This window comes from Coregonus lavaretus (assembly GCF_964263955.1).
Source record: "Coregonus lavaretus genome assembly, chromosome: 3".
NCBI classification, from domain to species: Eukaryota; Metazoa; Chordata; class Actinopteri; order Salmoniformes; family Salmonidae; genus Coregonus; species Coregonus lavaretus.
The window spans coordinates 37,214,795-37,229,497 of NC_139990.1; the positions used below are offsets into that span (position 1 = coordinate 37,214,795).

At 43.4% G+C, this 14,703-nt stretch overlaps 1 protein-coding gene across 1 annotated transcript in view; it reads left to right on the forward strand.

Annotated features, from left to right (window-relative positions):
- Positions 1-14,703, forward strand: part of LOC311126986 (CUB and sushi domain-containing protein 3-like) — a gene marked incomplete at both ends in the record, with an annotated part of 648,334 nt that overhangs the window by 291,049 nt on the left and 342,582 nt on the right. Inside the window, 4 exons of the mRNA XM_084158716.1 lie at positions 2,975-3,166; positions 6,057-6,183; positions 8,005-8,207; positions 9,259-9,450. Coding sequence (XP_084014842.1) covers positions 2,975-3,166; positions 6,057-6,183; positions 8,005-8,207; positions 9,259-9,450 — 714 coding nt within the window. The remainder of the gene's footprint in view (positions 1-2,974; positions 3,167-6,056; positions 6,184-8,004; positions 8,208-9,258; positions 9,451-14,703) is intronic.

Below are 14,703 nucleotides of genomic sequence, written 5' to 3' on the forward strand. Positions count from 1 at the left end.
CCGTAATGTGTGTGGTCTCTAGGTTGGTCTCCGTAATGTGTGTGGTCTCTAGGATGGTCTCCATAATGTGTGTGGTCTCTATGATGGTCTCCATAATGTGTGTGGTCTCTAGGTTGGTCTCCATAATGTGTGTGGTCTCTAGGATGGTCTCCAGCAATAATGTGTGTGTGGCCTCTAGGATGGTCTCCATAATGTGTGTGGTTTCTAGCTTGGTCTCCATAATGTGTGTGGTTTCTAGGATGGTCTCGGTAATGTGTGTGGTCTCTAGGTTGGTCTCCGTAATATGTGTTGTCTCTAGGATGGTCTCCATAATGGGTGTGGTCTCTAGGATGGTCTCCATAATGTGTGTGGTCGCTAGGTTGGTCTCCATAATGTGTGTGGTCTCTAGGATGGTCTCCAGCCATAATGTGTGTGTGGTCTCTAGGATGGTCTCCATAATGTGTGTGGTCTCTAGGATGGTCTCCATAATGTGTTTGGTCTCTGGGATGGTCTCCATAATGTGTGTGGTCTCTAGGATGGTCTCCGTAATGTGTGTGGTCTCTGGGATGGTCTCCATAATGTGTGTGGTGTCTGAAATGGTCTCCATAATGTGTGTGGTCTCTTGGATGGTCTCCAGCCATAATGTGTGTGTGGTCTCTAGGATGGTCTACATTATGTGTGTGGTCTCTAGGATGGTCTCCATAATGTGTGTGGTCTGTAGGATGGTGTCCATAATGTGTGTGGTCTCTAGGATGGTCTCCATAATGTGTGTGTGGTCTCTGGGATGGTCTCCACAATGTGTGTTGTCTCTAGGATGGTCTCCATGATGTGTGTGGTCTCTAGGATGGTCTCCATAATGTGTGTGGTCTCTAGGATGGTCTCCATAATGTGTATGGTCTCTGGGATGGTGTCCATAATGTGTGTGGTCTCTGGGATGGTCTCCTTAATGTGTGTGGTTTATTGGATGGTCTCCATAATGTGTGTGGTCTCTGGGATGGTATCCATAATGCGTGTGGTCTCTGGGTTGGTCTCCATAATGTGTGTGGTCTCTAGGTTGGTCTCCATAATGTGTGTGGTCTCTTGGATGGTCTCCAGCCCTAATGTGTGTGTGGTCTCTAGGATGGTCTACATTATGTGTGTGGTCTCTAGGATGGTCTCCATAATGTGTGTGCTCTGTAGGATGGTGTCCATAATGTGTGTGGTCTCTAGGATGGTCTCCATAATGTGTGTGTGGTCTCTGGGATTGTCTCCATAATGTGTGTTGTCTCTAGGATGGTCTCCATGATGTGTGTGGTCTCTAGGATGGTCTCCATAATGTGTGTGGTCTCTAGGATGGTCTCCATAATGTGTATGGTCTCTGGGATGGTGTCCATAATGTGTGTGGTCTCTGGGATGGTCTCCTTAATGTGTGTGGTTTGTTGGATGGTCTCCATAATGTGTGTGGTCTCTGGGATGGTATCCATAATGCGTGTGGTCTCTGGGTTGGTCTCCATAATGTGTGTGGTCTCTAGGTTGGTCTCCATAATGTGTGTGGTCTCTGGGATGGTCTCCATAATGTGCGTGGTCTCTGGGATGGTCTCCATAATGTGTGTGGTCTCTGGGTTGGTCTCCATAATGTGTGTGGTCTTGGGATGGTCTCATTAATGTGTGTGGTCTCTAGGATGGTCTCCCTAATGTGTGTGGTCTCTGGGATGGTCTCCATAATGTGTGTGGTCTCTGGGATGGTCTCCATAATGTATGTGGTCTCTGGGATGGTCTCCATAATGTGTGTGGTCTCTTGGATGGTCTCCAGCCATAATGGATGTATGGTCTCTAGGATGGTCTCAATTATGTGTGTGGTCTCTAGGATGGTCTCCATAATGTGTGATCTCTAGGATGGTGTCCATAATGTGTGTGGTCTCTAGGATGGTCTCCATAATGTGTGTGGTCTCTGGTATGGTCTCCATAATGTGTGTGGTCTCTAGGATGGTCTCCATAATGTGTGTGGTCTCTAGGATGGTCTCCTTAATGTGTGTGGTTTGTTGGATGGTCTCCATAATGTGTGTGGTCTCTGGGATTGTCTCCATAATGCGTGTGGTCTCTGGGTTGGTCTCCATAATGTGTGTTGTCTCTGGGTTGGTCTCCATAATGTGTGTGGTCTCTGGGTTGGTCTCCATGATGTGTGTGGTCTCTGGGTTGGTCTCCATAATGTGTGTAGTCTCTGGGTCGGTCTTCATAATGTGTGTCGTCTCTGGGTTGGTCTCCATAATGTGTGTTGTCTCTTGGTTGGTCTCCATAATGTGTGTGGACTCTAGGATGGTCTCCATAATGTGTGTGGTCTCTGGGTTGGTCTCCATAATGTGTGTGGTCTCTAGGTTGGTCTCCATAATGTATGTGGTCTCTGGGATGGTCTCCATAATGTGTGTGGTCTCTGGGATGGTCTCCATAATGTGTGTGGTCTCTGGGATGGTCTCCATAATTTGTGTGGTCTCTCGGTTGGTCTCCATAATGCGTGTGGTCGTGGGATGGTCTCCATAATGTGTGTGGTCTCTAGGATGGTCTCCATAATGTGTGTGGTCTCTAGGATGGTCTCCATAATGTGTGTGGTCTCTGGGATGGTCTCCATAATGTGTGTGGTCTCTGGGATGGTCTCCATAATGTGTGTGGTCTCTGGGATGGTCTCCATAATGTTTGTGGTCTCTAGGATGGTCTCCATAATGTGTATAGTCTCTAGGATGGTCTCCATAATGTGTATGGTCTCTGGGATGTTCTCCATAATGTGTGTGGTCTCTGGGATGGTCTCCATAATGTCTGTGGTGTCTCTGGGTTGGTATCCATAATGTGTGTGGTCTCTGGGTTGGTCTCCATAATGTGTGTGATCTCTGGGATGGTCTCCATAATGTGTGTGGTCTCTGGGATGGTCTCCATAATGTGTGTGGTCTCTGGGATGGTCTCCATAATGTTACAACCTGTTTTTCTCTCTTTGTTGTCCCCTCACTCTATAATTCTCTGGCAGGTTTTGAGCTGTCTCACTGCCAGGATCCTGGGGTGCCTCAGTTTGGGTTCAAAGTCAGCGACCAGGGGCACTTCGCTGGCAGTGTCATCACGTACGGCTGTGACCAAGGTTATACCCTGCACGGAAGTGGCATACTCAAGTGCATGACCCGAGAGAGAAGAGCATGGGACAACCACCTCCCCTCATGCATAGGTAATCCTTCCTTATCCCCCTCTTTCTCTCAATCTCTCTCTCTCCCTCTCATTCTATCCCTCTCTCTCTCTCTCTCTCTCTCTCTCTCTCTCTCTCTCTCTCTCTCTCTCTCTCTCTCTCTGTCTCTCTCTCTCTCTGTCTGTCTGTCTCTCTGTCTCTGTCTCTGTCTCTGTCTGTCTCTCTCTCTCTCAATTTCAATTTAAGGGCTTTATTGGCATGGGAAACGTGTGTTAACATTGCCAAAGCAAGTGAAGTAGATTGTAAACAAAAGTGAAATAAACAATAAATATTAACAGTAAACATTACACTCAGAAGTTTCAAAAGAATAAAGAGATTTCAAATGTCATATTATGTATATATATACAGTTTTGTAACAATGTGCAAATAGTTAAAGTACAAATGGGAAAATAAATAAACTTAAATATGGGTTGTATTTACAATGGTGTTTGTTCTTCACTGGTTGCTCTCTCTCTCTCTCTCTCTCGTGTTTCTCTCTCTCTCTCTCTCTCTCTCTCTCTCTCTCTCGTGTTTCTCTCTCTCTCTGTCTCGCTCTCTCTCTGTTTTACATACACTAAACAAGCTGGATAAAAGACTCCCTATCAATAAAGTGTTAGCTACAGCTCTTTAAGCCAGCCACTGTTTAACAACCAAAACACTGTATACACAAGAATACAGTAGTAGCTCACAGGAGATATTCCTGAATAAATACATGTTAAATAGAGAAACCAAGTGCTCAATGGTATTTATAGGGCTACACCTGCAGAATGTTTATGTCCATTCTGGAGCTACACCTGCAGAATATTTATGTCCATTCTGGAGCTACACCTGCAGAATGTTTATGTCCATTCTGGAGCTACACCTGCAGAATATTTATGTCCATTTTGGAGCTACACCTGCAGAATGTTTAAGTCCATTCTGGAGCTACACCTGCAGAATATTTATGTCCATTCTGGAGCTACACCTGCAGAATGTTTAAGTCCATTCTGGAGCTACACCTGCAGAATATTTATGTCCATTCTGGAGCTACACCTGCAGAATGTTTAAGTCCATTCTGGAGCTACACCTGCAGAATGTTTATGTCCATTTTGACCATAATCCATCAGCATAAGACACCGCAGAGACACAGCTTCTCTAGACCTGCTAGATTCAAGCTAATTGCAGGGAATAACTTTAGCAGTTTGTCCTCCTTGCCTTTCATTGACTAAATCTAATGCAGCAATCTACACATCTACCACTGATCACTGATGGAAAGGATGGAACACTGCCACTATGGATGATTTGGCTAGACATGTATTAATCAATGAGCTACTAAACGAGACAATTAAATGTTTTCAATCACTCAAAAGGAAACAAATAATAAAATGTGAGGAGTTCATTCACTGTTATTTTAAATCACTACACTACAATACAGCACAATGCTCTTACTTCAACTTCATTTTTTATTGCTGGCATCAAGACCATTTAACATAAAGAATCACCTGGCATCAAGACCATTTAACATAATGAATCAGCTGGCATCAAGACCACTTCACATAAATAATCAGCTGCCATCAAGACCATTTAACATAAAGAATCAGATGGCATCAAGACCATTTAACATAAAGAATCAGCTGGCATCACCCCCAATTATTCTGAACAAAACATGAGAGCTATTTGTCTTCTCCAACAGTCCAATTAAGTGGAAATCATGTAGGACTAAATCCCTGGGATTAACACTGAGCACAGCAATGTTGACTGTCTCATTGGACTGCATACTAATATGGGCTGAGAGAGAGAGAGAGAGAGAGAGAGAGAGAGAGAGAGAGAGAGAGAGAGAGAGAGAGAGAGAGAGAGAGAGAGAGAGAGAGAGAGAGAGAGAGAGAGAGAGAGAGAGAGAGAGAGAGAGAGAGAGAGAGAGAGAGAGAGAGAGAGAGAGAGAGAGAGAGAGAGAGAGAGAGAGAGAGAGAGAGAGAGAGAGAGAGAGAGTGATGTTATGGTTCTGTTGTTATATTATGTCATTTATCCATTCATTTAGTGTGGATAGTTATGGTTCTGTTGTTAGGATTTGTCATGTAATGTATCCATTAATTCAGTGTGGATAGTTATGGTTCTGTTGTTAGGTTATGTCATGTAATTTATCCATTAATTTAGTGTGGATAGTTATGGTTCTGTTGTTAGGTTATGTCATGTAATTTATCCATTAATTCAGTGTGGATAGTTATGGTTCTGTTGTTAGGTTATGTCATGTAATCTATCCATTAATTCAGTGTGGATAGTTATGGTTCTGTTGTTAGGTTATGTCATGAAATGTATCTATTCATTCAGTGTGGATAGTTTGTTGGTGATATTGATGGTCGATGATAACCAGGACAATAGCTGAGCAATTCATACAGTGTGTGCAGTGGTGGGTCTCTCTCCCACAGACCAGGACCAGGCACATATATTTTCTGGACATTCTTTTAAAGTTAATTAATGGTGTCATTAAGAGGCATACTTTAGGGGAAACACGTTTTGCATTTCTAAGTACTCTGGGTACTCTGTCTGCCGCACACCATTACAAGGAGAAAGGGGCTTTAATCTAGGCAGGGGTTTACTAACCGCTAGTCATTACCAGGTACAAGGAGAAAGAGGCTTTACTCCAAGCAGGGATTTACTAACCGCTAGTCATTACCAGGTACAAGGAGAAAGAGGCTTTACTCCAAGCAGGGATTTACTAACCGCTAGTCATTACCAGGTACAAGGAGGTGTGTATGCATGCATTTCTTAATACATTTTCCCTCAAGGGAAATGTCCTGTTGTTTAGATGTTGGATATTGACAAGGTCGGATGACCTGTTAGTGACCTGTTTTTGGTGTGTGTGTTTATGTGTGTGTGTGTGTGTGTGTCTGTGTATGTGTGTGTGTGCCTGCAGCGGAGTGTGGTGGTAGGTTCAAAGGTGAGTCTACAGGGCGCATCCTGTCTCCTGGATATCCCTTCCCTTACGACAACAACCTGCGCTGTACCTGGACCATCACTGTCAATTCGGGCAACATCGTCAGGTAGCTACTTCACATATAGAATGGGAATCTGATATTAACTCTTTACCACAAAATTAATGGGCAAATGAGGGTACCCTCGTCTGGTACCTCGCAGAACAATTTCTATATTAATGCATGACAAAACAGGCCTGCTGTTTTTTCAGATAATATCTTGTCAAATATTGACTTACTTTGATCATTAAATTAGGATTCATAATGCACAGTTTGATAATTGCCTTTGGAGGTATGTACGTATCAGAGTTTCCGTCAGCCGGTAATTGCCGGTGTTTGGCCGATAAAAAAAAATGAAAAGCCGATAAGTAAAATTGTTGCCAGCCAAATTGACCGGGAGAAAAAACAATCCCATTGCAAAATAATGCTTTTTATTCATTGTTGGAAATATGAGTTAATGGAAATACATTTGACCGCCATGCTTATCAGTCTATAGGTTAATTTGCAACATTTTGTGGAATTAAATTGGGTCGTGTGTATTTTCATTAGTCATCATGTATCTTATTTATCACACACACAGAGCACACAGATAATATTTTGAGCGGAATATCACTTGTCAGACAGCTCCATCTCCTGCAGCTCCTCAGCTCGTTGCTGCTGGAGTGAAAAATGCTTTTATAAGCCCAGTCATCGAGCAACGATTCTAAATGAAGTCGCTTGTTAAAAACAGTTTTGATGGCCACAATTAAAATATCTACAATTTTTATTTCTCAACTGGTAATTGAAGCACGCCTCCCATTTGCCATCAAGTGCATAGGCAACGCTAGGCATGCCATCAGCGCGTCACCCACCACTTTGCAATGTGAGCTGGAGGCAGGATTTTGAAAACATATGCTTAATTGTTTGAAACCTGAACATTTTACTTCATATTATGAGTCATGTCTTGCCTTGCTTCAAAGTAGCCTAGGCAATAACCGACCATAGACACGTGGAAGCAGTTATTTTATGAAGATTTCCTCATATGCCATTAAAACCAGCATTTTTCTCCTGTTCTATTGGTTTTCATATAAACTTACTTTCATTGTCCAGAAGCCAAAGGCACAATCCTAGTCATATTAGCAACCCGTTCTAGTTGTTGCATCTTTAGATTCCCCCTCTTTCTAAGTTTCTAACTGAGATTTTCATCTCTGTCACATTTTAAACTGTTCACATCAGGTGCGTTGTTTAGAATGGTGTTTTCCTGCAAATTGCATTTTGGCAAATGTTTGAAAATGACGTTTTATTGGCTACTTAAGATGAATTATCATAATCTAAATATGACTTCTGTCATTCTGAGCACCGTGGGTGGACACCCTAATGGGTTACGCACCCAGTGCATATTGGTCAGGTAATTATCTCAAATGGCCTGTAAATAAAAATCTTCCCATCTACCTTTTCACCATGGAAATTAAAACAAAAATGGGAAAATGGGGCATCCTTTTCTGGTACCTTGCATATTAGTGCATTCCAAAACGTAGCCTTCTGCATTTCCAGATCTTGTACAAAGATTAACTTAGTTAGAACCATGTAATAAAGATTAGAAAATACACCTTTCGTGACTGCCTGTGGAGGTTCTGTAGTTTCTCTAATCATTTTGGTGACTGCCTGACTGTGGAGTTGGTTTGTCCAATCGGATCCCAGCTAGCCCTCCAGATCCTGGAGCCAATCATACGGAGGATGTGAATAGAACTACAGCAGAATTTTCAGACGGTTTGTCCTGCCAGACATTGCTGATAGAGTCAACAGAAAATGCACACAACAGATAGAAATTGAAGAAGTTATGATTTGAAATTGGTGTTGTCTTGGCCAAATTTGGTTAGTTTAATTCCGATTTAAATCCATCCCCCCTAGCCTCCAGTTTCTGGCGTTCGACACAGAGGCATCTCACGACATCCTGAAGGTTTGGGACGGACCACCAGAAAATGAGATGTCTCTGAGGGAGGTGTCTGGCTCCCTGGTCCCCGAGGGGATACACAGCACCCTCAACGTCGTCACCATTCAGTTCGAGACTGACTTTTACATCACCAAGTCTGGCTTCGCCATCGACTTCTCAAGTGAGTGCTTGACCAAGAAAATACCTGTCAAAGAAAGAACAGCATTTATTTATTCCATTTACCTTCAACTCTGTAATAATTGGGTCTCATATGAACTGGGAAGCTAACAAATGCTTTAACAATTTTCTTCTCAAGTGAGTCTTTCAACAAGAGAGGACAGGCAGCATGTTGTAGTTTTTCCATTCTCCATGTTTTATAAATTGTGAAGTAGAAAGCTATCAAATGCTGAAACAATCTGAACCATTCTCACTTAAAACTGAAGTAGTTCTCTCAACCTTATATAATTGTGAAGTACAGTAGAAAATATCAAGTACGGTAACACTATTTGGATAATGTATCTGTAGATGCTCTACAGACTATTTACAGACAGTGACATTTCAACTAATGATCTACTATCCCTAACCCTAATCCTAACGTTAACCCTTATCCTAACCCTAAACTTAACTCTTACCCTAACCCTAACTTTAACCCTTACCCTAGCCCTTATTCTAAACCTAACTGTAACCATGATCTAAGCAAGCAGTTGCTTATCAACAGATAGTTTGTTGATAGTATGACCATCTCTAGAGCATCTACAGATGGACTATCCAGACTATCCAAATAAAGTGTGAACTCAAGTTCAAAGCTATGGACTATCAGGTTTCTAGAGATCTTTCTACAGCTGTGACCAGTTGAGCTTGAGAATCAGTCATGATTCTCCAGCTGTATGTAAGTCAGACTCAGTCATGATTCTCCAGCTGTATCTAAGTCAGACTCAGTCATGATTCTCCAGCTGTATATAGTGTAAGTCAGACTCAGTCATGATTCTCCAGCTGTATCTAAGTTAGACTCAGTCATGATTCTCTAGCTGTAAATACTGTAAGTCAGACTCAGTCAGGATTCTCCAGCTGTATCTAAGTCAGACTCAGTTATGATTCTCCAACTGTATATAAGTCAGACTCAGTTATGATTCTCCAGCTGTATCTAAGTCAGACTCAGAGAGGCCATAATGTCAAATCTGCTGTGTGTCCTTCAGCTGTTGTTTAATGTCATGTCTGCTGTGTGTCTCCAGGTTCGGTGGCGACAGCCTGCAGAGATCCAGGCATGCCTATGAATGGCAGTCGTAACGGAGAGGGGAGAGAACCAGGTGATACAGTGAACTTCTCCTGTGATCCAGGATACGAGCTGCAGGGAGAGAGCAAGATCACCTGCATCCAGGTGGACAACAGATACTACTGGCTGCCCAGCCCTCCCAGCTGCATTGGTGAGGATTTACTACTATACTATACTATACTATACTACTGGCTGCCCAGCCCTCCCAGCTACATTGGTGAGGATTTACTACTATACTATACTATACTACTGGCTGCCAAGCCCTCCCAGCTGCATTGGTGAGGATTTACTACTATACTATACTATACTATACTATACTATAATATAATATACTATACTATACTATACTATACTATACTATACTATACTATACTATACTATACTATACTATACTATACTATACTATACTATACTATACTATACTACTGGCTGCCCAGCCCTCCCAGCTATACTATACTATACTACTGGCTGCCCAGCCCTCCCAGCTGTATTGGTGAGGATTTACTACTATACTATACTATACTATACTATACTATAATATAATATAATATACTATACTATACTTTACTACTGTCTGCCCAGCCCTCCCAGCTGCATTGGTGAGGATTTACTACTATACTATACTATACTATACTATACTACTGGCTGCCCAGCCCTCCCAGCTATAATATACTATACTATACTATACTATACTATACTACTGGCTGCCCAGCCCTCCCAGCTGCATTGGTGAGGATTTACTACTATACTGTACTATACTATACTGTACTACTGGCAGACCATCTCTCCCAGCTGTATTGTTGAGGATTTACATGAAATATAACTGCTTAATCAGCCCTCCCAGCTGTATTGGTGAGGCTTAACATGCAATATAACTAGTTAAACAGCCCTCCCAGCTGTATTGGTGAGGCTTTACATGAAATATAACTGGTTAATCAGCCCTCCCAGTTGCATTGTTTAGGCTTTACATGAAATACAGTACATTTGGAAAGTATTCAGACCCCTTCACTTTTTCCACATTTTGGTACGTTACAGCCTTGTTCTAAATAAATAAAAATCCTCATCAATCTACACATAATACCCCATAATGACAAAGCAAAAACAGATTTTTAGAAATGTCTGCATATAAAATAAATAAATAAAATATGTATTTGCATAAGTATTCAGACCCTTTGCTATGAGACTCGAAATTGAGCTCAGGTGCATCCTGTTTCGATTGATAATCCTTGAGATGTTTCTACAACTTGATTGGAATCCACCTGTGGAAAATTCAATTGATTGGACATGATTTGGAAAGTCATAAACCTGTCTATATAAGGTCCCACAGTTGACAGTGCATGTCAGAGCAAAAACCAAGCCATGAGGTCGAAGGAATTGTCCGTACAGCTCCGAGACAGGATTGTGTCGAGGCACAGATCTGGGGAAGGGTACCAAAACATTTCTGCAGCATTGAAGGTCCCCATGAACACAGTGGTGTAAATCATTCTTAAAGGGAAGAAGTTTAGAACAACCAAGACTCTTCCTAGAGCTGGCCGCCCGTCCAAACTGAGCAATCGGTGGAGAAGGACCTTGGTCAGGAAGGTGACCAGGAACCCGATGGTCACTCTGACAGAGCTCCAGAGTTCCTCTGTGGAGATGGGATAACCTTCCAATCGGAATCCATGCTTCAAGATTGTTTTGATCACGCGGACTGGGATATGTTCCGGGTAGCTTGCGAAAATAATTTAGACGAATACACTGAAACGGTGACTGAGTTTATCAGGAAGTGTATAGGGGATGTTGTGCCGACTGTGACTATTAAAACCTACCCTAACCAGAAACCGTGGACAGATGGCAGCATTCGTGCAAAACTGAAAGCGCGAACCAATGCATTTAACCATGGCAAGGTGACAGGGAATATGGCAGAATACGAACAGTGTAGCTACTCACTCCGCAAGGCAATTAAACTGGCAAAACATCAGTATAGAGACAAAGTGGAGTCACAATTCAACGGCTCAGACACGAGACGTATGTGGCAAGGTTTACAGACAATCACGGACTACAAAAAGAAAACCAGCCACGTCGCCGACACCGACGTCTTGCTTCCAGACAAGCTAAACACTGTGTTCGCCCACTTTGAGGATAACACAGTGCCACTGACGAGGCCCACTACCAAGGACTGTGGCCTCTCCTTCTCCATGGCCGACGTGATTAAGACATTTAAGCATGTTAACCCCTGCAAGGCTGCCGGCCCAGACGGCATCCCTAGCCGTGTCCTCAGAGCATGCGCAGACCAGCTGGCTGCTGTGTTTACGGACATATTCAATCTCTCCCTTTCCCAGTCTGCTGTTCCCACATGCTTCAAGATGGCCACCATTGTTCCTGTACCCAAGAAAGCAAAGGTAACTGAACTAAATGACTATTGCCCTGTAGCACTCACATCTGTCATCATGAAGTGCTTTGAGAGACTAGTCAAGGATCATATCACCTCTACCTTACCTGTCACCCTAGACCCACTTCAATTTGCTTACCACCCCAATAGATCCACACACGATGAAATCGCCATCACACTGCACACTGGCCTATCCCATCTGGACAAGAGGAATACCTATGTAAGAATGATGTTCATTGACTATAGCTCAGCATTCAACACCATAGTACCCTCCAAGCTCATCATTAAGCTCGAGGCCCTGGGTCTGAACCCCACCCTGTGCAAATGGGTCCTGGACTTCCTGACGGGCCACCCCCAGGTGGTGAAGGTAGGAAACAACATCTCCACTTCGCTGATCCTCAACACTGGGGCCCCACAATGGTGCGTGCTCAGCCCCCTCCTGTACTCCCTGTTCACCCATGACTGCATGGCCACGCACGCCTCCAACTCAATCATCAAGTTTGCAGACGACACAACAGTAGTAGGTTTGATTACCAACAATGACGAGACCGCCTACAGGGAGGAGGTGAGGGCTCTGGGAGCGTGGTGCCAGGTAAATAACCTCTCACTCAATGTCAACAAAACAAAGGAGATGATCGTGGACTTCAGGAAACAGCAGAGGGTGCACCCCCCTATCCACATCGACGGGACCGCAGTGGAGAAGGTGTGGAAAGCTTCAAGTTCCTTGGCGTACACATCACTGACAAACTGAAATGGTCCACCCACGCAGACAGTGTGGTGAAGAAGGCGCAACAGAGCCTCTTTAACCTCAGGAGGCTGAAGAAATTTGGCTTGGCACCTAAAACCCTCATAAACTTTTACAGATGCACAATTGAGAGCATCCTGTCGGGCTGTATCACCGCCTGGTACGGCAACTGCACCGCCCGCAACCGCAGGGCTCTCCAGAGGGTGGTGCGGTCTGCCGAACGCCACTGCCTGTTCACCCCACTATCATCCAGAAGGCGAGGTCAGTACAGGTGCATCAAAGCTGGGACCGAGAGAATGAAAAACAGCTTCTCTCAAGGCCATCAGACTGTTAAATAGCCATCACTAACACATTAGAGGCTGCTGCTGCCTATTGAAATCACTGGCCACTTTAAGAAATTGAACACTAGTCACTTTAATAATGTTTACATATCTTGCACTACTCATCTCATATGTATATACTGTATTCTATTCTATAATATACTACTGTATCTTAGTCCATGCCGCTCTGTCACTGCTTGTCCATATACAGTGAGGGAAAAAAGTATTTGATCCCCTGCTGATTTTGTACGTTTGCCCACTGACAAAGAAATGATCAGTCTATAATTTTTATGGTCGGTTTATTTGAACAGTGAGAGACAGAATAACTACAAAGAAATCCAGAAAAACGCATGTCAAAAATGTTATGAAATTGATTTGCATTTTAATGAGGGAAATAAGTATTTGACCCCTCTGCAAAACATGACTTAGTACTTGGTGGCAAAACACTTGTTGGCAATCACAGAGGTCAGACGTTTCTTGTAGTTGGCCACCAGGTTTGCACACATCTCAGGAGGGATTTTGTTTCACTCCTCTTTGCAGATCTTCTCCAAGTCATTAAGGTTTTGAGGCTGACATTTGGCAACTCAAACCTTCAGCTCCCTCCACTGATTTTCTATGGGATTAAGGTCTGGAGACTGGCTAGGCCACTCCAGGACCTTAATGTGCTTCTTCTTGATCCACTCCTTTGTTGCCTTGGCCGTGTGTTTTGGGTCATTGTCATGCTGGAATACCCATCCACGACCCATTTTCAATGCCCTGGCTGAGGGAAGGAGGTTCTCACCCAAGATTTGACTGTACATGGCCTGTCCATCGTCCCTTTGATGCGGTGAAGTTGTCCTGTCCCCTTAGCAGAAAAACACACCCAAAGCATAATGTTTCCACCTCCATGTTTGACGGTGGGGATGGTGTTCTTGGGGTCATAGGCAGCATTCCTCCTCCTCCAAACACGGCGAGTTGAGTTGATGCCAAAGACCTCGATTTGGGTCTCATCTGACCACAACACTTTCACCCAGTTCTCCTCTGAATCATTCAGATGTTCATTGGCAAAATTCAGACAGCCCTTTATATGTGCTTTCTTGAGCAGGGGGACCTTGTGGGCGCTGCAGGAGTTCAGTCCTTCACGGCGTAGTGTGTTACCAATTGTTCTCTTGGTTACTATGGTCCCAGCTGGCTTGAGATCATTGACAAGATCCTCCTGTGTAGTTCTGGGCTGATTCCTCACCGTTCTCATGATCATTGCAACTCCACGAGGTGAGATCTTGCATGGAGCCCCAGGCCGAGGGAGATTGACAGTTATTTTGTGTTTCTTCCATTAGCGAATAATGGCACCAACTGTTATCACCTTCTCACCAAGCTGCTTGGCGATGGTCTTGTAGCCCATTCCAGCCTTGTGTAGGTCTACAATCTTGTCCCTGACATCCTTGGAGAGCTCTTTGGTCTTGGCCATGGTGGAGAGTTTGGAATCTGATTGATTGATTGCTTCTGTGGACAGGTGTCTTTTATACAGGTAACAAACTGAGATTAGGAGCACTCCCTTTAAGAGTGTGCTCCTAATCTCAGCTCGTTACCTGTATAAAAGACACCTGGGAGCCAGAAATCTTTCTGATTGAGAGGGGGTCAAATACTTATTTCCCTCATTAAAATGCAAATCAATTTATAAAATTTTTGACATGCGTTTTTCTGCATTATTTTGTTGTTATTCTGTCTCTCACTGTTCAAATAATCCTACCATTAAAATTATAGACTGATCATGTCTTTGTCAGTGGGCAAATGTACAAAATCAGCAGGCGATCAAATACTTTTTTCCCTCACTGTATGTATATATTCTTAAATTCCATTCCTTACTAGATTTGTGTGTATTGGGTATATGTTGTGAAGTTGTTAGATACAGTATTACTGCACTGTCCGAGCTAGAAGCACAAGCATTTCGCTACACCTGCTATAATGTCTGCTAAACAGGTGTATGTG